Below are 27568 nucleotides of genomic sequence, written 5' to 3'. Positions count from 1 at the left end.
ATGTATCACTAGCCACTTTAACTATGCCACTTTGTTTACATACTCATCTCATATGTATATACTGTACTCGATACCATCTACTGTATCTTGCCTATGCCGCTCTGTACCATCACTCATTCATATCTTTATGTATATATTCTTTATCCCTTTACACTTGTGTGTATAAGACAGTAGTTTTGGAATTGTTAGTTAGATTACTTGTTGGTTATTACTGCATTGTCGGAACTAGAAGCACAAGCATTTCGCTACACTCGCATTAACATCTGCTAACCATGTGTATGTGACAAATACAATTTGATTTGATTTGACCAAGGCCATATCGGTACGGGCCACCACATTGACACCTGATATGTCATTCGTTGATGTCACATCATTATTAAACAAACATGACGAGCACCTATTTGTGACCTGGCTGTTGACTTGTTCTATTCAGTAACCAGCGTGTGGATTCGTTGCCAAGAGGCTTCGCTACTAGCCAGCGAGTCCCTTCCGTAGTGTACAGCAGACGTAGTGAGGAGGGCAGTGGGCTACACGCATAGACATCCAACACTTTGTCTATGGTTATACCTCAGCTCTGGAACCAGGAAGTTGATGAGTGTGTACAGCAGATATGGGAGGTGACCATGTTTTTATTCATCAGTCTGTCTGATGGACAGATGCTGCATCGCTCTCTGACATTTACAGTGTGCCATGCTAATGGAGGTGCATGCATACAAATGAGCACATAGGCCTGTATGGGCGCAGGGGACATATTCACGCATCCAGATCCATAGACAGCCACATAAATAAGTACGAGACACACACATACAGACACTGACCAAGAAGACACAAAATCTAATACATACTGTTCGTAACCCTCTCCATTACATGTGCTCTCTGTGTGTGTGTGTGTTTGCGCCTACATCGTCGCCTCAGTGTGTAACTGATTGAGACGTGTTTGTGCTTCTATTAAACCAAGGCAAGGCCTGCCCAGAGGCTGTTGCTCCATCCCACCACACACACAGCGGCAGTGGTTTGATTCAGACCAGATCGATTCCTGTTAGTGTGCCGCGCCAAGCGCCACAGGTATCAATCTCCCTGGAAACGAGAGAAACGAGATGAAAGCCCTTCTACCAATCAGCTCTCAGGGGTGAAGCTAGGCTGACCAAGGCCTTGTTCTAGTGCTAAAACACGCAGCCTTCCTTCCTACCTTACTGCCTTCCTTCAAGTGAATTCCAGCAAAATCACTGATTTGATGTAAAGCAAGGATTCCATTACATAGCTTTCACCAATCCAGTCATGTCAGATCAGTGGTTACTTTACAGAAGGAAGGAGGATGTTCTGTACTGAACAGAAATGTACAGTGCATTCTGAAAGTATCCAACACCTTCCCCTTTTACACATTTTGTTAGGTTACAGGCTTATTCTAAAATGGATTGAATTCATTTTTTCCCTCATCAATCTACACACAATACCCCATAATGACAAAGCGAAAACAGTTTATTTTATTTTAACAAATTTTTTAGAAATGTAAAACAGAAATAACTTATTTACATAAGTATTCAGACCCTTTGCTATAAAACTTTAAATTGAGCTCAGGTGCATCCTGTTTCCATTGTTCATCCTTGAGATGTTTCTTCAACTTGGAGTCCACCTGTGGTAAATCTTATTGATTGGACATGATTTGGAAAGGCACACACCTGTCTATATAAGGTCCCACAGTTGACAGTGCATGCAGCAAAAACCAAGCCATGAGGTGGAAGGAATTGTCATAAGAGCTTGTGTTGGGCACAGATCTGGGGAAGGGTACCAAAAAATGTCTGCAGCATTGAAGGTCACCAAGAACACAGTGGCCTCAATCATTCATAAATTGAAGAAGTTTGGAACCACCAAGGCTCTTCCTAGAGCTGGCCGCCCGGGCCAAACTGAGCAATCACGGGAAAAGGGCCTTGGTCTGGGAGGTGACCAAGAACACAATGGTCACTCTGACAGAGCTCCAGAGTTCCTCTGTGGAGATGGTGGAATATTCCAGAAGGATAACCATTTCTGCAGCGCTCCACCTATCAGGCCTTTATGGTTGAGTGGCCCAGCCAGAGCCCAGACTTGAACCCGATCAAACATCTCTGGAGAGACCCCCCCCATCCAACCTGACAGAGCTTAAGTTGATCTGCAGAGAAGGGAGAAACTCCCCAAATACATGATCTGAAATAAGCGATCCCAGAAATGTTCCATAAGAACGAAAAACGTATTTCTCTAATATTTTGTTCACATCCTTGTTCGTGAGAATTTCTCCTTTGACAAGACAATCCACCACCTGACAGGTGTGGGATATCAAGAAGATGATTAAACAGCATGATCATTACACAGGTGCACCTTGTGCTGGGGACAATAAAAGGCCACTCTAAAATGTGCAGTTTTGTCACACAACATATTGCCACAGATGTCTCAAGTTTTGAGGGAGTGTGCAATTGGCATGCTGACTGAAGGGATGTCCACCAGAGCTGTTGCCAGAGAATGTAATATTAATTTCTCTACCATTGTCATTTTAGAGAATTTGGCAGTACGTCCAACAGGCCTCACAACCGCAGACCATGTGTAAACACGCCAACCCAGGACCTCCACAACCGCAGACCATGTGTAACCACGCCAACCCAGGACCTCCACATCCTGCTTCTTCACCTGCGGGATAATCTGAGACCAGCCACCTGGACAGATGATGAATCTGTGGGTTTGCATAACTGAAGAATTTCTGCACAAACTGTCAGAAACCGGATGCTCATCTGCTCGTCGTCCTCACCAGGGTCATGACCTGACTGCAGTTCAGCGTCGTAACAGACTTCAGTAGGAAAATGCTCATCTTCGATGGCCACTGGCACGCTGGGATGCTGGACAAGTGTGCTCTTCACGACTTAATCCTGGTTTCAACTGTACCGGTCAGATGGCAGATGGCAGTTTGCTGATGTCAACGTTGTGAACAGAGTGCCGCATGGTGGCAGTGAGGTTATGGTATGCACAGGCATGAGCTATGGACAACGAACACGTGTATTTATTGATGGCAATTTGAAAGCACATAGATACTGTGACGAGATCCTGAGGACCGTTGTTGTGCCATTCATCCGTCTCCTTCACCTCAAGTTTCAGCATGTCGCAAGGATCTGTACACAATTCCTGGAAGCTGAAAATGTCCCAGTTCCTTCATGGCACGACAAACCAAATGCATGCTTTTCAACCGATCGCTGCCTGCACCCGCATGCCCGACTAGCATCACCACCCTGGATGGTTCCGACCTTGAATATGTGGACATCTATAAGTACCTAGGTGTCTGGCTAGACTGCAAACTCTCCTTCCAGACTCACATCAAACATCTCCAATCGAAAATCAAATCAAGAGTCGGCTTTCTATTCCGCAACAAAGCCTCCTTCACTCACGCCGCCAAGCTTACCCTAGTAAAACTGACTATCCTACCGATCCTCGACTTCGGCGATGTCATCTACAAAATGGCTTCCAACACTCTACTCAGCAAACTGGATGCAGTCTATCACAGTGCCATCCGTTTTGTCACCAAAGCACCTTATACCACCCACCGCTGCGACTTGTATGCTCTAGTCGGCTGGCCCTCGCTACATATTCGTCACCAGACCCACTGGCTCCAGGTCATCTACAAGTCCATGCTAGGTAAAGCTCCGCCTTATCTCAGTTCACTGGTCACGATGGCAACACCCATCCGTAGCACGCGCTCCAGCAGGTGTATCTCACTGATCATCCCTAAAGCCAACACCTCATTTGGCCGCCTTTCGTTCCAGTACTCTGCTGCCTGTGACTGGAACGAACTGCAAAAATCGCTGAAGTTGGAGACTTTTATCTCCCTCACCAACTTCAAACATCAGCTATCCGAGCAGCTAACCGATCGCTGCAGCTGTACATAGTCTATTGGTAAATAGCCCACCCATTTTCACCTACCTCATTCCCATACTGTTTTTATACTGTTTTTTATTTATTTACTTTTCTGCTCTTTTGCACACCAATATCTCTACCTGTACATGACCATCTGATCATTTATCACTCCAGTGTTAATCTGCAAAATTGTATTATTCGCCTACCTCCTCATGCCTTTTACACACATTGTATATAGACTGCCCATTTTTTTCTACTGTGTTATTGACTTGTTAATTGTTTACTCCATGTGAAACTCTGTGTTGTCTGTTCACACTGCTATGCTTTATCTTGGCCAGGTCGCAGTTGCAAATGAGAACTTGTTCTCAACTAGCCTACCTGGTTAAATAAAGGTGAAATAAAAAAATAAAAAAATGGCCTGCATACCCAGACAGCACAGCACGTATGAGATGCTCTGGGTCGACGTGTACGACAGTGTGTTCGAGTCCCCGCCAATATCCAGCAACTTCACACAGCAATTGATGAGGGGTGGGACAACATTCCACAGCCCACAATCATCATCCTGATCAACTCTATTCGCAGCGTGAGGCAGCGTGAGGCAAATAGTGGTCACACCAGATGCTGACTGGTTTTCTGATCTCTGCCTCTACTTTATGTTTAAGGTATCTGTGACTAATAGATGTTTCTGTTTTCCCAGTCATGTGAAATCAAAAGATTAGGCCCTAATTTATTTATTTCAATTGACTGATTTCCTTACATGAACGGTAACCCAGTAAAATCTTTGAAATGGTTGAATGTTGCGTTTGTTTTTGCTCAGTAAACATGTCTGCCTTACAGCGTGTCTGAGGCTGCCCTCTCCTGGTGACTAAATGCTACTACAGTAATTGACCCCAGAGTGATGCAGTAGAACATGGTTTTCCAATCCAAGAATAACAATACGACGGTACGATACCACAGACCCAAAACTGTGATAATGGTCCTCACCCTCCAAATCCCCCTTGATTACCCCTGGTTCCATCCACCCTCCCTGATCCAAAATGGTGCTCACCCTCCACATCCCCCTTGATTACCTCTGGTCCCATCCACCCTCCCTGATCCAAAATGGTGCTCACCCTCCACATCCCCCTTGATTACCTCTGGTCCCATCCACCCTCCCTGATCCAAAATGGTGCTCACCCTCCACATCCCCCTTGATTACCTCTGGTCCTATCCACCCTCCCTGATCCAAAATGGTGCTCACCCTCCACATCCCCCTTGATTACCTCTGGTCCCATCTACCCTCCCTGATCCAAAATGGTGCTCACCCTCCACATGCCCCTTGATTACCCCTGGTCCCATCCACCCTCCCTGATCCAAAATGGTGCTCACCCTCCACATCCCCCTTGATTACCCCTGGTCCCATCCACCCTCCCTGATCCAAAATGGTGCTCACCCTCCACATCCCCCTTGATTAACCCTGGTCCCATCCACCCTCCCTGATCCAAAATGGTGCTCACCCTCCACATCCCCCTTGATTACCTCTGGTCCCATCCACCCTCCCTGATCCAAAATGGTGCTCACCCTCCACATCCCCCTTGATTACCTCTGGTCCCATCTACCCTCCCTGATACAAAATAGTCCCATCCACCCTCCACATCCCCCTTGATTACCTCTGGTCCCATCTACCCTCCCTGATACAAAATAGTCCCATCCACCCTCCCTGATCCAAAATGGTCCCATCCACCCTCCACATCCCCCTTGATTACCCCTGGTCCCATCCTCCCTCCCTGATCCAAAATGGTGCTCACCTTTCTGACTCTGCTCAGGGTGCCGTTACTGCGTCGCTCCTCGTCTGATAGGTGACCGCTGCCAAAGCTCTCCATGGAATGAGAGTGGGATGAGATGGTCTGGCAGAGCTCCTAAGTAGAGTAGAGTAGAGTCGGGTACTAATTTAATTACTTGGTTTTATCACCACAAGCATCAGCAATGATTCCAAAGACAACACAAGGATCTATAAGATAAAGATGAAGAGAATAACAACATAACACACCTCAAAGGAGTAGTCTCTGTCCCGACACATCTTCATCTCATTCAGCAGCTTGGAGAGCTCCCCTGTCACAACATCATCTGGGGAGGAGTAGAGGGAGCGAAGGAGAGATGAGGGAGAGGAGAGAGATTACAAGGGGAGAGAGAGGGGATATATGGGGAGAGAGAGAGAGAGAGAGAGAGAGAGAGAGAGAGAGAGAGAGGAGATATGAGGAGAGAGAGGGGGAGAGAGAGAGGGGAGATGGGGAGAGAGAAAGAGAGAGCGGGGGAGAGAGAGGGGGAGATGGGAGGGAGAGAGAGAGAGAGAGAGAGAGAGAGAGAGAGAGAGAGAGGGGAGATATGGGGAGAGAGGGGAGATATGGGTGGAGAGAGAGGGGAGATGGGAGAGAGAGGGAGAAGAGAGAGATTATAAGGGGATATATGGGGAGAGAGAGAGGAGATGAGAGAGAGATGGGAGATATGGGGAGAGAGAGGTGAGATATGGGTAGAGAGGAGATGGGAGAGATATGGGGAGAGAGGGGTGAGATATGGGTAGAGAGGAGATGGGAGAGATACGGGGAGAGAGAGGAGATGGGAGAGATACGGGGAGAGAGAGGTGAGATATGGGTAGAGAGGAGATGGGAGAGATACGGGGAGAGAGAGGTGAGATATGGGTAGAGAGGAGATGGGAGAGATACGGGGAGAGAGAGGTGAGATATGGGTAGAGAGGAGATGGGAGAGATACAGGGAGAGAGGAGATGGGAGAGATACGGGGAGAAGAGGAGATGGGAGAGATACGGGAGAAGAGGAGATGGGAGAGATACGGGGAGAAGAGGAGATGGGAGAGATACGGGGAGAAGAGGAGATGGGAGAGATACGGGGAGAGAGAGGTGAGATATGGGTAGAGAGGAGATGGGAGAGATACGGGGAGAGAGAGGTGAGATATGGGTAGAGAGGAGATGGGAGAGATACGGGGAGAGAGAGGTGAGATATGGGTAGAGAGGAGATGGGAGAGATACGGGGAGAGAGGAGATGGGAGAGATACGGGGAGAAGAGGAGATGGGAGAGATATGGGTAGAGAGGAGATGGGAGAGATACGGGGAGAGAGGAGATGGGAGAGATACGGGGAGAAGAGGAGATGGGAGAGATACGGGGAGAAGAGGAGATGGGAGAGATACGGGGAGAAGAGGAGATGGGAGAGATACGGGGAGAGAGGAGATGGGAGAGATACGGGGAGAGAGGAGATGGGAGAGATACGGGGAGAAGAGGAGATGGGAGAGATACGGGGAGAGAGGAGATGGGAGAGATACGGGGAGAAGAGGAGATGGGAGAGATACGGGGAGAAGAGGAGATGGGAGAGATACGGGGAGAAGAGGAGATGGGAGCGATACGGGGAGAAGAGGAGATGGGAGAGATACGGGGAGAGAGGAGATGGGAGAGATACGGGGAGAGAGGAGATGGGAGCGATACGGGGAGATATGGGGAGAGATGGAGAGGAGAATGTGGATCGTCAAAGGAAGGGGGCAACAAAAGTTAATTGTGACATGTAAGGCTGTTAAAGAATGGAGAGGTGAGAAAGACAGCTGAAGTCAAAAGAGAAGAAGCCTCTTTCTCCATCACTCTCTCTCTTTCAATCTACTTTTCTCTGTGGCCTCTTTTGGAATCAATATCTAGCTTCTGCCACTGTGACACACACAGATCTTGGAGTGACCTGCTCACCGATGGTATTTCCTTCAGTGAAAACAGCTAGAGACAGAGTGCTACAGTACATAATGATGATGGATCAAACTGGGTTTGTTTCTGCTGACCAAATGAACTAAAGAGAGCAGACCTGGCCAAATACACATGTCAACACCTTAATATGTTCCTCTCTGTGTGACGGCGTTCTAATCCAGGAAGTAGTTCCTCCGGTCTGCCCTCGTTCACTGGCCTTCACAGACCCGATAGAGCTGAAAGCACCACCCTCTCTCCTCCTTTCTCCACAACACCCTCTCTCCTCCTTTCTCCACAACACCCTCTCTCCCTCCCTCCCTCTCTCCTCCTTTCTCCACAACACCCTCTCTCCCTCCCTCCCTCTCTCCTCCTTTCTCCACAACACCCTCTCTCCTCCTTTCTCCACAACACCCTTTCTCCCTCCCTCTCTCCTCCTTTCTCCACAACACCCTATCTCCCTCCCTCTCTCCTCCTTTCTCCACAACACCCTCTCTCCCTTCCTCTCTCCTCCTTTCTCCACAACACCCTCCCTCCCTCTCTCCTCCTTTCTCCACAACACCCTCCCTCCCTCTCTCCTCCTTTCTCCACAGCACCCTCTCTCCCTCCCGCTCTCCTCCTTTCTCCACAACAACCTCTCTCCCTCCCGCTCTCCTACTTTCTCCACAACAACCTCTCTCCCTCCCGCTCTCCTACTTTCTCCACAACACCCTCAATCTCTCCTCCTTTCTCCACAACACCCTCTCTCCCTCCCCCACAACACCCTCTCTCCACCATTCCCCCTCACCCTACAATAAAGTATGCCGTGGTGTTTAAACGCGGTGTGTGTTCAGGCGTGCACAAGCTGTGCTGAATGTATATTTTCTGCTCCCTCCCTCCCTCCAATAAAGATCATTAAACGGGAGCGCTGACTGGTGGTGATTGAGAAGAGAGAGAGCAGCGGGAATTGTATGAGAGATACAAGTGCACCGCTCCAGCTCAGCCACAAGGGGCAGTGTTGGATAAGGGAAAACACTATGGAAGTTGACTGAGGTAGTACAGGTTCATACCAATAGGCAGTTCTCACCATGTGTGTAGTAGATACAGTGCCGTCGCGAATATATTCAGACCCCTGGACTTTGTCCACACTTTGTTACGTTACAGCCTTACTCTTTTTCCCCTCATCAATCTACACACAATACCCCAGAAATGTTTTGCTAATTTATTAAGAATTAAAAAACTGAAATATCACATTTACATAAGTATTCAGACCCTTTACTCTGTACTTTCTTGAAGCACCTTTGGCAGCGATTACAGCCTCGAGGCTTCTTGTGTATTACGCTACAAGCTTGGCAGACCTGTATTTGGGGAGCTTCTCCCATTCTTCTCTGCAGATCCTCTAAAGCTCTGTCAGGTTGGATGGGGAGCGTTGCTGTGCAGATATTGTCAGGTCTCTCCAGAGATGTTCGATAGGGTTCAAGTCCGGTCTCTGGCTGGGCCACTCAAGGACATTCAGAGACTTATCCCGAAGCCAGTCCCGCATTGTCCTGTTGGAAGGTGAACCTTCACCCCAGTCTGTCCTGAGCGCTCTGGGGCAGGTTTTCATCAAGGATCCCTCTGTACTTCGCTCCGTTCATCTTTGCCTCCATCCTGACTAGTCTCCCAGTCCATGCCGCTGAAAAACATCCACACAGCATGATGCTGCCACCACAATGCTTCACCGTAGGGATGGTGCCAGGAGTCCGCCAGATGTGGCGCTTGGCATTCAGGCTTGGCATTCAGGAGTTCAATCTTGGTTTCATCAGACCAGAGAATCTTGTTTCATGGTCTGAGAGTCTTTAGGTGCCTCCAAGAGGGCTGTCATGTGCCTTTTACTGAGGAGTGGCTTCGGTCAAGCCACTCTACCATAAAGGCCTGATTGGTGGAGTGCTGCAGAGATGGTTGTCCATCGGGTTCTTGGTCACCTCTCTGACAAAGGCCCATCGGGTTCTTGGTCACCTCTCTGACAAAGGCCCTTCACCCCTGATTTCCTAGTTTGGCCAGGCGGCCAGCTCTAGGAAGAATCTTGGTGGTTCCAAACTTCTTCATTTAAGAATGATGGAGGATATTTGGGTATTTGCCAAAATTTCATTATGGGGTATTGTGTGAGGATTTTTTTATTTATTTAATCCATTTGAGGGAGGCCGTAACGTAACCAAATGTGGAAAAAGTGTGTGTGTGTGTGTTTGTGCGCAAGTTTGTATGTGTGTGTGGGTGTACTTACTTTTGTGCCTGAGGGAGGGGGAGGCGGAGGGAGAGGGGATAGAGGTGCGAGGTGTGGGGACAGGACACTGGCAAATAGGTTCCTCCATCAACATACTCTTATTGTCCATCATCTCCTCCATCATATATTCTGGAGAGAGAGGATAGAGGAGAGAGAGGAGAGAGACAGAGAGAGAGACAGAGAGAGAGACAGAGAGAGAGACAGAGAGAGAGACAGAGGGAGAGACAGACAGAGAGACAAAGAGACAGAGAGAGAGAAAGAGAGAGAGAGAGAGAGAGACAGAGACAGAGAGAGAGAGAGACACACGCACAGAGACAGAGACACGCACAGAGATAGAGACAGAGACACAGAGACAGAGAGAGACAGAGAGAGAGACAGAGAGAGAGACAGAGAGAGAGACAGAGAGAGAGACACGCACAGAGACAGAGACACGCACAGAGATAGAGAGACAGAGACACAGAGACAGAGAGAGAGACAGAGAGAGAGACAGAGAGAGAGACACGCACAGAGACAGAGACACGCACAGAGATAGAGAGACAGAGACACAGAGACAGAGAGAGACAGAGAGAGAGACAGAGAGAGAGACAGAGAGAGAGACACACACAGAGACAGAGACACGCACAGAGACAGAGAGAGAGACAGAGAGAGAGACAGAGAGAGAGACAGAGAGAGAGACACGCACAGAGACAGAGACACGCACAGAGACAGAGACACGCACAGATACAGAGAGACAGAGAGCATGGTGATGTGATTGCAGGGTTCAAAGGGTTGCAGACATAGAGCAGGGAATCAGTTAATTGTACTGACAGTGAACCACATACAAAAACACACACAAGGCGTATGGAATGGGAGTGTGAAGCCGGAGGAAACTATGAGCTCGCTAACATACACACACTACACAAACAAACACACAGTTTAGTCACAAGCCTGGCTGTGTGTTAGTATGAAAGATCCAACTAAAGTCAGAGGTATTGTAACACAGAGTGTGAGTGTGTGTGTGTGTGTGTGTGTGTGTGTGTGTGTGTGTGTGTGTGTGTGTGTGTGTGTGTGTGTGTGTAAAAAGGCATACGATATTCTTACATAACTTTTAAATATATGGATTGAATCGTTTAAATACAGGAATATTGATGACTGAATACTATTGTGTTTAAATAGGTGGGATTAATCGCGGAATGAAATCCCACTTTCTCTCCCTCTGACTCTCTATCTCTGACAGGAAATGGGAGGCAGCTGATCCATTCACTCTCTCCCAGCTGAACCCTGAATTTGCTTTCTGTCACAATCTCTGCATTTCTCTTCTCCTCCCCTGCCTCGGTCTGTCTATCTCCTTCTCATCCCCACTATTATTTTCCCTCCTTCTCCTTCTCTCCCCCTACCTACCTACCTCTCCCTCTTCTCTCATTCCTGACCCTGAATTAACCCCTTTGTTTCCCATCTCTCTCTTCTCATCTTTACCTTTCCTCTAAATCATCTAGAACTGGTCTGTCTGTCTGTCTGTCTGTCTGTCTGTCTGTCTGTCTGTCTGTCTGTCTGTCTGTCTGTCTGTCTGTCTGTCTGTCTGTCTGTCTGTCTGTCTGTCTGTCTGTCTGTCTGTCTGTCTGTCTGTCTGTCTGTCTGTCTGTCTGTCTGTCTGTCTGTCTGTGGATAGAAAGACAGGGAACACAACAGCAGACTGCAGGGCTTCTACTAAGCACCACTGATTGTAGCTTCTATATGTCAGGTCAAGACTGTTGGTCTTCTCTGGTGTCTAGTCAACCTCAGTCTACAGCTGTGATTAAAGGGAGATTCGGGCCATTGTTCTGCTCCCCCAGAGTCAGATGAACTCGTGGATACCATTTTTGTGTCTCTGAGTCTGTGTGCAGTATGACTGAAGCATATGCGCAGGTCAGCGTTTTTCCGCCAAGAATCTTGTTCTGGAGGCAGTACTGCAGAGTGGTCGCTAGCTGGCCACAAAGTCAGCAAATCAGATTTTAAAGGTAACCCTAACCACACTGCTAACCCTAATGCCTAACCTTAAATGAAGACCAAAAAGCACATTTTTGTTTTCATACATTTCTCTAATATTTGTGTGTGTGTGTGTGTGCCTATAGTTCTGTGTGTTCAGTGTGCCCGTGTGTGTGTGCCTATAGTTCTATGTGTTCAGTGTGCCCATATACAATTATCTGTGTTCAGCAGAGTCAAGTTTATCAGTGTATATCCGAGGCGTGTGCGTGCGTGCGTGTGTGTGTGTGGCACCCTAACCAGAAGAGCCCTCCAATTTCCTGGAGACTTTATTGCAGGCAAACTTAAATCAGTTTTACAAAAATTTTACCAGCATGTCACATGCGCAACCAGAGAAAAAAAGTCCTAGACCACCTTCACTCCACACACAGATGCAAACAAGCTCTCCCCCGCTCTCCATTTGGCAAATCTGATCATAAGTCTATACTCCTGATTCCTGCTTACATGCAAAAACTAAAGCAGGAGGTACCAGTGACTTGCGCAATACAGAAGTGGTCAGATGACACGGATGCTACACTACAGGACTGATTTGCTAGCACAGACTGTAATATGTTCCGGGATTCATCCAATGGCATTGAGGAATACACCACCTCAGTCATCGGCTTCATCGATAAGAGCATCGACAACGTCATCCCCACAATGACTGTACGTACATATCCCAACCAGAAGCCATGGATTACAGGCAACATCCCCATCGAGCTAAAGGCTAGAGCTGCCCCTTTCAAGGAGCGGGAGACTAATCCGGACACTTAGAAGAAATCCCGCTATGCCCTTAGACGAACCATCAAACAAGCAAAATGTCAACACGGGATTAAGACTGAATCCTACTACACCGGCTCTGACGCTCGTCGGATGTGACAGGGCTTGAAAATGATTACGGACTACAAAGGGAAACCCAGACGCAAGCTGCCCAGTGACGCAAGCCTACCAGACGAGCTAAATGCCTTGTATGCTCGCTTTGAGGCAAGCAACACTGAAGCATGCACGAGAGCACCAGCTGTTATGGATGACTGTGTGATAACGCTCTCGGTAGCCGATGTGAACAAAACCTTTGGTCAACATTCACAAAGATACTGGGCCAGACGGATTACCAGGAGGTGTACTCAAAGCATGCACGGATCAACTGTCAAGTGTTTTCACTGACATTTTCAACCTCTCCCTGACCGAGTCTGTAATACCTACATGTTTCAAGCAGATGACCATAGTCCCTGTGCCCAAGGAAGCGAAGGTAACCTGCCTAAATGATTACCTGCCTAAATGATTACGATTAGCCATGCTTTGAAAGGCTGGTCATGGCTCACAACAGTATCCTCCCGGACACCCTAGACCCACTCCAATTCACATACCGCCCCAACAGATCCACAGACGACGCAATCTCAATCGCTCTCAACTGGACACCTTTGTGAGAATACTGTTCATTAACTACAGCTCAGCGTTCAACACCATAGCGCCCACAATGTTCATCACTAAGCTAAGGATTCTGTGACTAAACACCTCCCACTGCAAATGGATCCTGGACTTCCGGATGGTAATAGTAGGCAACACACGTCTGCCACGCTGATCCTTAACACTGGGTCTCCTCAGGGGTATGTACTTAGTCTCCTCCTGTATTCCCTGTTCACCCACGATTGCGTGGGCGAACATGACTCCGACACCATCATCAAGTTTGCTGACGACATAATAGTGGTAGCCCTGATCACCGACAACAATGAGACGGCCTATAAGGAGGAGGTCAGAGAACTGGCAGTGTGGTGCCAGGACAACAACCTCTCCCTTAATGTGAGCAAGACAAAGGAGAGGATTGTGGACTACAAGAAAAGGACTATCATGGTCCAAACACACCAAGACAGTCGTGAAGGGGGCACGACAACACCTATTCCCCTCAGGAGACTGAAAAGATGGGTCCCCAGATCGTCAAAAGGTTCTACTGCTGCACCATCAAGAGCATCCTGACCGGTTGCATCACCGACCTGGTATAGCAACTGCTCGGCACTACAGAGGGTAGTGCGTACGGCCCAGTACATCACTGGGGCCAAGACTGTTATCTCTGCTACCGCACGGCGGTACCGGAGCGCCAAGTCTAGGACCAAAAGGCTCATCAACAGCTTCTACCCTCAAGCCATAAGACTGCTGAACAATTAGACAAATCGCCACCGGACAATTTACATTGACCCCTTCCTTTTGTACACTGCTGCTACTCACTGTTTATTATCTATGCGCAGTCACTTCACCCCCACCTACATGTACAAATTACCTCAACTAGCCTGTACCCCACCACACTGACTCGGTACCGGTGCCCCCTGTATAGAGCTTCGTTATTGTTATTCTTATTGTGTTAATTTTAATTTTAGTCTACTTGGTAAATATGTTCTTAACTCTTCTTGAACTGCACTGTTGGTTAAGGGCTTGTAAGTAAGCATTTCACGGTAAAGTCTACACTTGTTGTATTCGGCGCATGAAAAGGACAACCAAGACATCCAAATTCACATCCACATCCACAAACCCAAAACCACTCACTCCTACAGAACATCCCAGTCTTTCTAGGGGCTTAGCCATAACTGCAGATAACCAGGCCACTCAACTCAATGAGTTAACCCATGAATTCATTATCCTACACTAACACCTCAGGACTAGTGACAACAGTGCATCGTTCTCTGAGAGCAGAAGACAATGGCTGAAGCATTAGGTTGCGTAAGAGAACCCCCCCCCCCTGTGTATAGGAAGAGCAACACAGAGGGCTCACATTGTTCTTGTTCCCCATTGGACAAATAAACTTCCTGGAACGACTTGTCTCAATCTGCACACAATCTGCACACATCCGGACACTACACCGCCCGGTACTCTAAACAACCACGTACACTGTCACGATGAGGGAGAGAGAGAACGGTGTGTAAACACATGGGTACGTGTGTGTATGTTAATGTGTGTGTATGTTAATGTGTGTGTATGTTAATGCATGTGTATGTTAATGTGTGTGTATGTTAATGTGTGTGTATGTTAATGTGTGTGTATGTTAATGCGTGTGTATGTTAATGCGCGTGTATGTTAATGTGTGTGTATGTTAATGTGCGTGTATGTTAATGTTTTAGATTTGAGGTTTTAGACCCCATCATAGCACTGAGACTGCACTTGTGAAGGTGGTAAATTACATTTTAATGGCATCGGACCGAGGCTCTGCATCTGTCCTCGTGCTCCTAGACCTTAGTGCTGCTTTTGATACCATCGATCACCACATTCTTTTGGAGAGATTGGAAACCCAAATTGGTCTACACGGACAAGTTCTGGCCTGGTTTAGATCTTATCTGTCGGAAAGATATCAGTTTGTCTCTGTGGATGGTTTGTCCTCTGACAAATCAACTGTAAATTTCGGTGTTCCTCAAGGTTCCGTTTTAGGACCACTATTGTTTTCACTATATATTTTACCTCTTGGGGATGTTATTCGAAAACATAATGTAAACTTTCACTGCTATGCGGATGACACACAGCTGTACATTTCAATGAAACATGGTGAAGCCCCAAAATTGCCCTTGCTAGAAGCATGTGTTTCAGACAAACTTGGACAAAACAGAGATGCTTGTTCTAGGTCCCAAGAAACAAAGAGATCTTCTGTTGAATCTGACAATTAATCTTAATGGTTGTACAGTCGTCTCAAATAAAACTGTGAAGGACCTCGGCTTTACTCTGGACCCTGATCTCTCTTTTGAAGAATATCAAGACCATTTCAAGGACAGCTTTTTTCCCTCTACATAACATTGCAAAAATCAGAAACTTTCTGTCCAAAAATGATGCAGAAAAATTAATCCATGCTTTTGTCACTTCTAGGTTAGACTACTGCAATGCTCTACTTTCCGGCTACCCGGATAAAGCACTAAATAAACTTCAGTTAGTGCTAAATACGGCTGCTAGAATCCTGACTAGAACCAAATCATTTGATCATATTACTCCAGTGCTAGTCTCTCTACACTGGCTTCCTGTCAAAGCAAGGGCTGATTTCAAGGTTTTACTGCTAACCTACAAAGCATTACATGGGCTTGCTCCTACCGATCTCTCTGATTTGGTCCTGCCGTACATACCTACACGTACGCTACGGTCACAAGACGCAGGGCTCCTAATTGTCCCTAGAATTTCTAAGCAAACAGCTGGAGGCAGGGCTTTCTCCTATAGAGCTCCATTTTTATTGAACGGTCTGCCTACCCATGTCAGAGACGCAAACTCGGTCTCAACCTTTAAGTCTTTACTGAAGACTCATCTCTCAGTGGGTCATATGATTGAGTGTAGTCTGGCCCAGGAGTGGGAAGGTGAACGGAAAGGCTCTGGAGCAACGAACCGCCCTTGCTGTCTCTGCCTGGCCGGTTCCCCTCTTTCCACTGGGATTCTCTGCCTCTAACCCTTTTACAGGGGCTGAGTCACTGGCTTACTGCGGCTCTCTCATGCCGTCCCTGGAAGGGGTGCGTCACCTGAGTGGGTTGATTCACTGATGTGGTCATCCTGTCTGGGTTGGCGCCCCCCCTTGGGTTGTGCCATGGCGGAGATCTTTGTGGGCTATACTCAGCCTTGTCTCAGGATGGTAAGTTGGTGGTTGAAGATATCCCTCTAGTGGTGTGGGGGCTGTGCTTTGGAAAAGTGGGTGGGGTTATATCCTTCCTGTTTGGCCCTGTCCGGGGGTGTCCTCGGATGGGGCCACAGTGTCACCTGACCCCTCCTGTCTCAGCCTCCATTATTTATGCTGCAGTAGTTTATGTGTCGGGGGGCTAGGGTCAGTTTGTTATATCTGGAGTACTTCTCCTGTCCTATTCGGTGTCCTGTGTGAATCTAAGTGTGCGTTCTCTAATTCTCTCTTTCTCTCTCTCGGAGGACCTGAGCCCTAGGACCATGCCCTAGGACTACCTGACATGATGACTCCTTGCTGTCTCCAGTCCACCTGACCGTGCTGCTGCTCCAGTTTCAACTGCCTTATTATTATTCGACCATGCTGATCATTTATGAACATTTGAATGTTCTGTTATAATCTCCACCCGGCACAGCCAGAAGAGGACTGGCCACCCCACATAGCCTGGTTTCTCTCTAGGTTTCTTCCTGGGTTTTGGCCTTTCTAGGGAGTTTTTCCTAGCCACCGTGCTTCTACACCTGCATTGCTTGCTGTTTGGGGTTTTAGGCTCAGTTTCTGTACAGCACTTTGAGATATCAGCTGATGTACGAAGGGCTATATAAAATAAAAAATTTTAAAATAAAATTGATTTGATTTGATTTGTTAATGTGCGTGTATGTTAATGTGCGTGTATGTTAATGTGTGTGTGTTAATGTGTGTGTATGTTAATGTGCGTGTATGTTAATGTGTGTGTATGTTAATGTGTGTGTGTTAATGTGTGTGTATGTTAATGTGCGTGTATGTTAATGTGCGTGTATGTTAATGTGCGTGTATATTAATGTGTGTGTGTTAATGTGTGTTACCTTGCATGAGTGCAGTGATTTGCTGGGACTTCTGTGCGGGGTGTTCTCTGAGGATCTCCAGAGCTGTCCTTCCCTGGCAGTCTGTGATGTTGGCATCAATACCTGCAACAGACAGACAGAAGACCGAAACCATGGGTCAGACAGGCACCCAGCCGACACTCACACACGAGCAAGCGCACACACACACACACACAAATCTAGCCTCTTGCACACACTCCCTTAACAAGTAAATCTATATACACATTTGAAAGGGGAAGCACTGTAAAGTGTTGCATGTAGGAGGACAAAGATCCTAAATATACTCACTTGGAGAAATTTACAAGGAAAACATCCACAATGTATTTCTGTCTGACAATTTACCGACAGAGGAAGCTAGCTGTGTCCATCCTGTATCACACACACAGATTGATGGATAGAGGAGAAGGTTGGGTGGATGACATGGGTCAGACAGTACACCGGTACAGGCCTGTCACTCATCTACGTAAATAAGCCCCACTGACAAAAACAATATGGCTGCCCGGGGTTCCTTACAGGAAGTGCAACAAGACAACAAAGGAAACAGTGATTGAGGAAAATAAGGGGGGAGAGGAGGGGATTGTAGGACAAGACCACTCTCCCGCTCTCTCTCCATATCCTCTACTGTCCTCTCTCTCTCCATATCCTCTACTGTCCTCTCTCTCCATATCCTCTACTGTCCTCTCTCTCTCTCCATATCCTCTACTGTCCTCTCTCTCCATATCATTTACTGTCTCTGTCCCCCTCTCTCACTCTCCATATCCTCTACTGTCCTCTCTCTCTCCATATCCTCTACTGTCCTCTCTCTCTCTCTCCATATCCTATACTGTCCTCTCTCTCCCTCTCCATATCCTCTACTGTCCTCTCTCTCCATATCCTCTACTGTCCTCTCTCCATATCCTCTACTGTCCTCTCTCTCTCTCTCTCTCTCTCTCCATATCCTCTACTGTCCTCTCTCTCTCTCCATATCCTCTACTGTCCTCTCTCCATATCCTCTACTGTCCTCTCTCTCTCCATATCCTCTACTGTCCTCTCTCTCTCTCCATATCCTCTACTGTCCTCTCTCCATATCCTCTACTGTCCTCTCTCCATATCCTCTACTGTCCTCTCTCTCTCCATATCCTCTACTGTCCTCTCTCTCTCTCCATATCCTCTACTGTCCTCTCTCCATATCCTCTACTGTCCTCTCTCCATATCCTCTACTGTCCTCTCTCCATATCCTCTACTGTCCTCTCTCTCTCTCAATATCATCAACTGTCTCTGTCCCCATCTCATCTACTGTCTCTGTCCCCCTCTCTCTCTCCATATCATCTACATATCATCTACTCTCCATATATATATATTCTCTCTCTCTCCATATCATCTACTGTCTCTGTCCCCTCTCTCTCTCTCCATATCAACTGTCCCTGTCCCCCCTCTCTCTCCATATCATCTACTGTCTCTGTCCCCTCTCTCTCTCTCCATATCAACTGTCCCTGTCCCCCCTCTCTCTCCATATCATCTACTGTCCCCCTTTCTCTCTCTCTCCATATCATCAACTGTCCCCCCTTTCTCTCTCCATATCTACTATCCCCTTCTCTCTCTATATATATATCATATATTGTCCCCCTCTCTCTTCATATCTACGGTCATCTACTGTCTCTCTCTCCATATCATCTACTCTCTCTCTACATATCAACTACTGTCTCTCTCAACATATCAACTACTGTCTCTCTCTCCATATCATCTACTCTCTCTCTCTCTCTCCATATCATCTACTCTCTCTACATATCAACTACTGTCTCTCTCTCCATATCATCTACTCTCTCTCTACATATCAACTACTGTCTCTCTCTCCATATCATCTACTCTCTCTCTACATATCAACTACTGTCTCTCTCAACATATCAACTACTGTCTCTCTCTCCATATCATCTACTCTCTCTCTCTCTCTCCATATCATCTACTCTCTCTCTACATATCAACTACTGTCTCTCTCTCCATATCATCTACTCTCTCTCTACATATCAACTACTGTCTCTCTCTCCATATCATCTACTCTCTCTCTACATATCAACTACTGTCTCTCTCTCCATATCAACTACTGTCCCCTTCTCTCTCTCTCTCTCCATATCATCTACTCTCTCTCCCTCTACGTATCAACTACTGTCTCTCTCTCTATATATCATCTACTCTCTCTCCCTCTACATATCAACTACTGTCTCTCTCTCTCCATATCATCTACTCTCTCTCCCTCTACATATCATCTACTCTCTCTCCCTCTACGTATCAACTACTGTCTCTCTCTCTCCATATCATCTACTCTCTCTCCCTCTACATATCAACTACTGTCTCTCTCTCCATATCATCTACTCTCTCTCCCTCTACATATCAACTACTGTCTCTCTCTACATATCATCTACTCTCTCTCCCTCTACATATCAACTACTGTCTCTCTCTCTCCATATCATCTACTCTCTCTCCCTCTACATATCAACTACTGTCTCTCTCTCTCCATATCATCTACTCTCTCTCCCTCTACGTATCAACTACTGTCTCTCTCTCTCCATATCATCTACTCTCTCTCCCTCTACATATCAACTACTGTCTCTCTCTCCATATCATCTACTCTCTCTCCCTCTACATATCAACTACTGTCTCTCTCTACATATCATCTACTCTCTCTCCTCTACGTATCAACTACTGTCTCTCTCTCTCCATATCATCTACTCTCTCTCCCTCTACATATCAACTACTGTCTCTCTCTACATATCATCTACTCTCTCTCCCTCTACGTATCAACTACTGTCTCTCTCTCTCCATATCATCTACTCTCTCTCCCTCTACATATCAACTACTGTCTCTCTCTACATATCATCTACTCTCTCTCCCTCTACGTATCAACTACTGTCTCTCTCTCTCCATATCATCTCTCTCTCTCTCCATATCAACTCTGTCTCTCTCTCTCTCTCATATCATCGTCTCAACGTATACTTCTGTCTCTCTCTCCATATCATCTACTCTCTCTCCCCTCTACGTATCAACTACTGTCTCTCTCTCTCCATATCATCTACTCTCTCTCCCTCTACATATCAACTACTGTCTCTCTCTCTCCATATCATCTACTCTCTCTCCCTCTACGTATCAACTACTGTCTCTCTCTACATATCATCTACTCTCTCTCCCTCTACATATCAACTACTGTCTCTCTCTACATATCATCTACTCTCTCTCCCTCTACGTATCAACTACTGTCTCTCTCTCCATATCATCTACTCTCTCTCCCTCTACGTATCAACTACTGTCTCTCTCTACATACCATCTACTCTCTCTCCCTCTACATATCAACTACTGTCTCTCTCTCTCCATATCATCTACTCTCTCTCCCTCTACGTATCAACTACTGTCTCTCTCTCTACATATCATCTACTCTCTCTCCCTCTACGTATCAACTACTGTCTCTCTCTCTATATATCATCTACTCTCTCTCTCTCTACATATCAACTACTGTCTCTCTCTCTCTCTCTCTCCATATCATCTACTCTCTCCCCCTCTACGTATCAACTACTGTCTCTCTCTCTCCATATCATCTACTCTCTCTCCCTCTACGTATCAACTACTGTCTCTCTCTCTATATATCATCTACTCTCTCTCCCTCTACGTATCAACTACTGTCTCTCTCTCTATATATCATCTACTCTCTCTCTCTCTACATATCAACTACTGTCTCTCTCTCTCCATATCATCTACTCTCTCTCCCTCTACATATCATCTACTCTCTCTCCCTCTACGTATCAACTACTGTCTCTCTCTCTCCATATCATCTACTCTCTCTCCCTCTACATATCAACTACTGTCTCTCTCTCTCCATATCATCTACTCTCTCTCCCTCTATGTATCAACTACTGTCTCTCTCTCCATATCATCTACTCTCTCTCCCTCTACGTATCAACTACTGTCTCTCTCTCCATATCATCTACTCTCTCTCCCTCTACGTATCAACTCCTGTCTCTCTCTCTCTATATCATCTACTCTCTCTCCCTCTACGTATCAACTACTGTCTCTCTCTCTCTCCATATCATCTACTCTCTCCCCCTCTACGTATCAACTACTGTCTCTCTCTCTCTCTCTCTCTCCATATCATCTACTCTCTCCCCCTCTACGTATCAACTACTGTCTCTCTCTCTATATATCATCTACTCTCTCTCTCTCTACATATCAACTACTGTCTCTCTCTATATATATATATATATAACATCTACTCTCTCTCCCTCTACATATCAACTCCTGTCTCTCTCTCTCTAGATCATGTACTCTCTCTCCCTCTACATATCAACTACTGTCTCTCTCTCTATATATATATATCATCTACTCTCTCTCCCTCTACATATCAACTACTGTCTCTCTCTCTACATATCAACTACTGTCTCTCTCTATATATATATCATCTACTCTCTCTCCCTCTACGTATCAACTACTGTCTCTCTCTCCATATCATCTACTCTCTCTCCCTCTACATATCAACTACTGTCTCTCTCTCTCCATATCATCTACTCTCTCTCCCTCTACGTACCAACTACTGTCTCTCTCTCTCCATATCATCTACTCTCTCTCCCTCTACGTATCAACTACTGTCTCTCTCTCTCCATATCATCTACTCTCTCTCCCTCTACATATCAACTACTGTCTCTCTCTACATATCATCTACTCTCTCTCCCTCTACGTATCAACTGCTGTCTCTCTCTCTCCATATCATCTACTCTCTCTCCCTCTACATATCAACTACTGTCTCTCTCTCTCTCTCTCTCCATATCATCTACTCTCTCCCCCTCTACGTATCAACTACTGTCTCTCTCTCTATATATCATCTACTCTCTCTCCCTCTACATATCAACTACTGTCTCTCTCTCTACATATCAACTACTGTCTCTCTCTATATATATATCATCTACTCTCTCTCCCTCTACGTATCAACTACTGTCTCTCTCTCCATATCATCTACTCTCTCTCCCTCTACATATCAACTACTGTCTCTCTCTCTCCATATCATCTACTCTCTCTCCCTCTACGTATCAACTACTGTCTCTCTCTCCATATCATCTACTCTCTCTCCCTCTACGTATCAACTACTGTCTCTCTCTCTCCATATCATCTACTCTCTCTCCCTCTACATATCAACTACTGTCTCTCTCTACATATCATCTACTGTCTCTCTCTCTCCATATCATCTACTCTCTCTCCCTCTACGTATCAACTGCTGTCTCTCTCTCTCCATATCATCTACTCTCTCTCCCTCTACATATCAACTACTGTCTCTCTCTCCATATCATCTACTCTCTCTCCTTCTACATATCAACTACTGTCTCTCTCTCCATATCATCTACTGTCTCTCTCTCTCCATATCATCTACTCTCTCTCCCTCTACATATCAACTACTGTCTCTCTCTACATATCATCTACTGTCTCTCTCTCTCCATATCATCTACTCTCTCTCCCTCTACATATCAACTACTGTCTCTCTCTCCATATCATCTACTCTCTCTCCCTCTACATATAAACTACTGTCTCTCTCTCTCTCTCTCTCCATATCATCTACTCTCTCCCCCTCTACGTATCAACTACTGTCTCTCTCTCTATATATCATCTACTCTCTCTCCCTCTACATATCAACTACTGTCTCTCTCTCTACATATCAACTACTGTCTCTCTCTATATATATATCATCTACTCTCTCTCCCTCTACGTATCAACTACTGTCTCTCTCTCCATATCATCTACTCTCTCTCCCTCTACATATCAACTACTGTCTCTCTCTACATATCATCTACTGTCTCTCTCTCTCCATATCATCTACTCTCTCTCCCTCTACGTATCAACTGCTGTCTCTCTCTCTCCATATCATCTACTCTCTCTCCCTCTACATATCAACTACTGTCTCTCTCTCCATATCATCTACTCTCTCTCCTTCTACATATCAACTACTGTCTCTCTCTCCATATCATCTACTGTCTCTCTCTCCATATCATCTACTCTCTCTCCTCTACATATCAACTACTGTCTCTCTCTACATATCATCTACTGTCTCTCTCTCTCCATATCATCTACTCTCTCTCCCTCTACATATCAACTACTGTCTCTCTCTCCATATCATCTACTCTCTCTCCCTCTACATATAAACTACTGTCTCTCTCTCTCTCTCTCTCCATATCATCTACTCTCTCCCCCTCTACGTATCAACTACTGTCTCTCTCTCTATATATCATCTACTCTCTCTCCCTCTACATATCAACTACTGTCTCTCTCTCTACATATCAACTACTGTCTCTCTCTATATATATATCATCTACTCTCTCTCCCTCTACGTATCAACTACTGTCTCTCTCTCCATATCATCTACTCTCTCTCCCTCTACATATCAACTACTGTCTCTCTCTACATATCATCTACTCTCTCTCCCTCTACGTATCAACTGCTGTCTCTCTCTCTCCATATCATCTACTCTCTCTCCCTCTACGTATCAACTACTGTCTCTCTCTCCATATCATCTACTCTCTCTCCCTCTACATATCAACTACTGTCTCTCTCTATATATATATATCATCTACTCTCTCTCCTCTACATATCAACTACTGTCTCTCTCTCTCCATATCATCTACTCTCTCTCCTCTACGTATCAACTACTGTCTCTCTCTCCATATCATCTACTCTCTCTCCCTCTACATATCAACTACTGTCTCTCTCTACATATCATCTACTCTCTCTCCCTCTACGTATCAACTGCTGTCTCTCTCTCCATATCATCTACTCTCTCTCCCTCTACGTATCAACTACTGTCTCTCTCTCCATATCATCTACTCTCTCTCCCTCTACATATCAACTACTGTCTCTCTCTATATATATATCATCTACTCTCTCTCTCTCTACATATCAACTACTGTCTCTCTCTCTATATATATATATATAACATCTACTCTCTCTCCCTCTACATATCAACTCCTGTCTCTCTCTCTCTAGATCATGTACTCTCTCTCCCTCTACATATCAACTACTGTCTCTCTCTCTATATATATATATCATCTACTCTCTCTCCCTCTACATATCAACTACTGTCTCTCTCTCTACATATCAACTACTGTCTCTCTCTATATATATATCATCTACTCTCTCTCCCTCTACGTATCAACTACTGTCTCTCTCTCCATATCATCTACTCTCTCTCCCTCTACATATCAACTACTGTCTCTCTCTCCATATCATCTACTCTCTCTCCTCTACGTACCAACTACTCTCTCTCTCCATATCATCTACTCTCTCTCCTCTCGTATCACTACTGTCTCTCTCTCCATATCATCTACTCTCTCTCCTCTACATATCAACTACTGTCTCTCTCTACATATCATCTACTCTCTCTCCCTCTACGTATCAACTGCTGTCTCTCTCTCTCCATATCATCTACTCTCTCTCCCTCTACATATCAACTACTGTCTCTCTCTCTCTCTCCATATCATCTACTCTCTCCCTCTCTACGTATCAACTACTGTCTCTCTCTATATATCATCTACTCTCTCTCCCTCTACATATCAACTACTGTCTCTCTCTACATATCAACTACTGTCTCTCTCTATATATATATCATCTACTCTCTCTCCTCTACGTATCAACTACTGTCTCTCTCCATATCATCTACTCTCTCTCCCTCTACATATCAACTACTGTCTCTCTCTCTCCATATCATCTACTCTCCTCTACGTATCAACTACTGTCTCTCTCTCCATATCATCTACTCTCTCTCCTCTACGTATCAACTACTGTCTCTCTCTCTCCATATCATCTACTCTCTCTCCCTCTACATATCAACTACTGTCTCTCTACATATCATCTACTGTCTCTCTCTCTCCATATCATCTACTCTCTCTCCCTCTACGTATCAACTGCTGTCTCTCTCTCTCCATATCATCTACTCTCTCTCCTCTACATATCAACTACTGTCTCTCTCTCCATATCATCTACTCTCTCTCCTTCTACATATCAACTACTGTCTCTCTCTCCATATCATCTACTGTCTCTCTCTCTCCATATCATCTACTCTCTCTCCTCTACATATCAACTACTGTCTCTCTCTACATATCATCTACTGTCTCTCTCTCTCCATATCATCTACTCTCTCTCCCTCTACATATCAACTACTGTCTCTCTCCATATCATCTACTCTCTCTCCCTCTACATATAAACTACTGTCTCTCTCTCTCTCTCTCTCCATATCATCTACTCTCTCCCTCTACGTATCAACTACTGTCTCTCTCTCTATATATCATCTACTCTCTCTCCTCTACATATCAACTACTGTCTCTCTCTCTACATATCAACTACTGTCTCTCTCTATATATATATCATCTACTCTCTCTCCCTCTACGTATCAACTACTGTCTCTCTCTCCATATCATCTACTCTCTCTCCCTCTACATATCAACTACTGTCTCTCTCTACATATCATCTACTGTCTCTCTCTCCATATCATCTACTCTCTCTCCTCTACGTATCAACTGCTGTCTCTCTCTCTCCATATCATCTACTCTCTCTCCCTCTACATATCAACTACTGTCTCTCTCTCCATATCATCTACTCTCTCTCCTTCTACATATCAACTACTGTCTCTCTCTCCATATCATCTACTGTCTCTCTCTCTCCATATCATCTACTCTCTCTCCTCTACATATCAACTACTGTCTCTCTCTACATATCATCTACTGTCTCTCTCTCTCCATATCATCTACTCTCTCTCCCTCTACATATCAACTACTGTCTCTCTCTCCATATCATCTACTCTCTCTCCCTCTACATATAAACTACTGTCTCTCTCTCTCTCTCTCTCCATATCATCTACTCTTCCCCCTCTACGTATCAACTACTGTCTCTCTCTCTATATATCATCTACTCTCTCTCCCTCTACATATCAACTACTGTCTCTCTCTCTACATATCAACTACTGTCTCTCTCTATATATATATCATCTACTCTCTCTCCTCTACGTATCAACTACTGTCTCTCTCTCCATATCATCTACTCTCTCTCCTCTACATATCAACTACTGTCTCTCTCTACATATCATCTACTCTCTCTCCTCTACGTATCAACTGCTGTCTCTCTCTCCATATCATCTACTCTCTCTCCCTCTACGTATCAACTACTGTCTCTCTCCATATCATCTACTCTCTCTCCCTCTACATATCAACTACTGTCTCTCTCTATATATATATCATCTACTCTCTCTCCCTCTACATATCAACTACTGTCTCTCTCTCTCCATATCATCTACTCTCTCTCCCTCTACATATCAACTACTGTCTCTCTCTCTCCATATCATCTACTCTCTCTCCCTCTACGTATCAACTACTGTCTCTCTCTCCATATCATCTACTCTCTCTCCCTCTACATATCAACTACTGTCTCTCTCTCCATATCATCTACTCTCTCTCCCTCTACATATCAACTACTGTCTCTCTCTCCATATCATCTACTCTCTCTCCCTCTACGTATCAACTACTGTCTCTCTCTCCATATCATCTACTCTCTCTCCCTCTACATATCAACTACTGTCTCTCTCTCCATATCATCTACTCTCTCTCCCTCTACATATCAACTACTGTCTCTCTCTCCATATCATCTACTCTCTCTCCCTCTACATATCAACTACTGTCTCTCTCTCTCTCCATATCATCTACTCTCTCTCCCTCTACGTATCAACTACTGTCTCTCTCTCCATATCATCTACTCTCTCTCCCTCTACGTATCAACTACTGTCTCTCTCTCTCCATATCATCTACTTCTCCTCTACATATCAACTACTGTCTCTCTCTCCATATCATCTACTCTCTCTCCCTCTACATATCAACTACTGTCTCTCTCTCTCTCCATATCATCTACTCTCTCTCCCTCTACATATCAACTACTGTCTCTCTCTACATATCATCTACTCTCTCTCCCTCTACGTATCAACTGCTGTCTCTCTCTCTCCATATCATCTACTCTCTCTCCTCTACATATCAACTACTGTCTCTCTCTCTCTCTCTCCATATCATCTACTCTCTCCCCCCTCTACGTATCAACTACTGTCTCTCTCTCTATATATCATCTACTCTCTCTCCCTCTACATATCAACTACTGTCTCTCTCTCTACATATCAACTACTGTCTCTCTCTATATATATATCATCTACTCTCTCTCCCTCTACGTATCAACTACTGTCTCTCTCTCCATATCATCTACTCTCTCTCCCTCTACATATCAACTACT

At 45.5% G+C, this 27568-nt stretch overlaps 1 protein-coding gene across 3 annotated transcripts in view; it reads right to left on the bottom strand.

Annotated features, from left to right (window-relative positions):
* anks1b (ankyrin repeat and sterile alpha motif domain containing 1B) overlaps positions 1 to 27568 on the bottom strand; it is a 414498-nt gene that overhangs the window by 229060 nt on the left and 157870 nt on the right. For all 3 annotated transcript variants that reach the window (XM_065008369.1, XM_065008370.1, XM_065008371.1), the window contains 4 exons: positions 17282 to 17383; positions 9830 to 9958; positions 5903 to 5979; positions 5661 to 5771 (listed from right to left, as the gene is read on the bottom strand). In XM_065008369.1, coding sequence (XP_064864441.1) covers positions 5661 to 5771; positions 5903 to 5979; positions 9830 to 9958; positions 17282 to 17383 — 419 coding nt within the window. The remainder of the gene's footprint in view (positions 1 to 5660; positions 5772 to 5902; positions 5980 to 9829; positions 9959 to 17281; positions 17384 to 27568) is intronic.

Source organism: Oncorhynchus nerka, linkage group LG23 (genome assembly GCF_034236695.1).
Source record: "Oncorhynchus nerka isolate Pitt River linkage group LG23, Oner_Uvic_2.0, whole genome shotgun sequence".
In the NCBI taxonomy this organism is placed as follows: Eukaryota; Metazoa; Chordata; class Actinopteri; order Salmoniformes; family Salmonidae; genus Oncorhynchus; species Oncorhynchus nerka.
The sequence above is the reverse complement of the archived record's forward strand: the minus strand, read 5'-3'. Positions and strand labels throughout refer to the sequence as shown.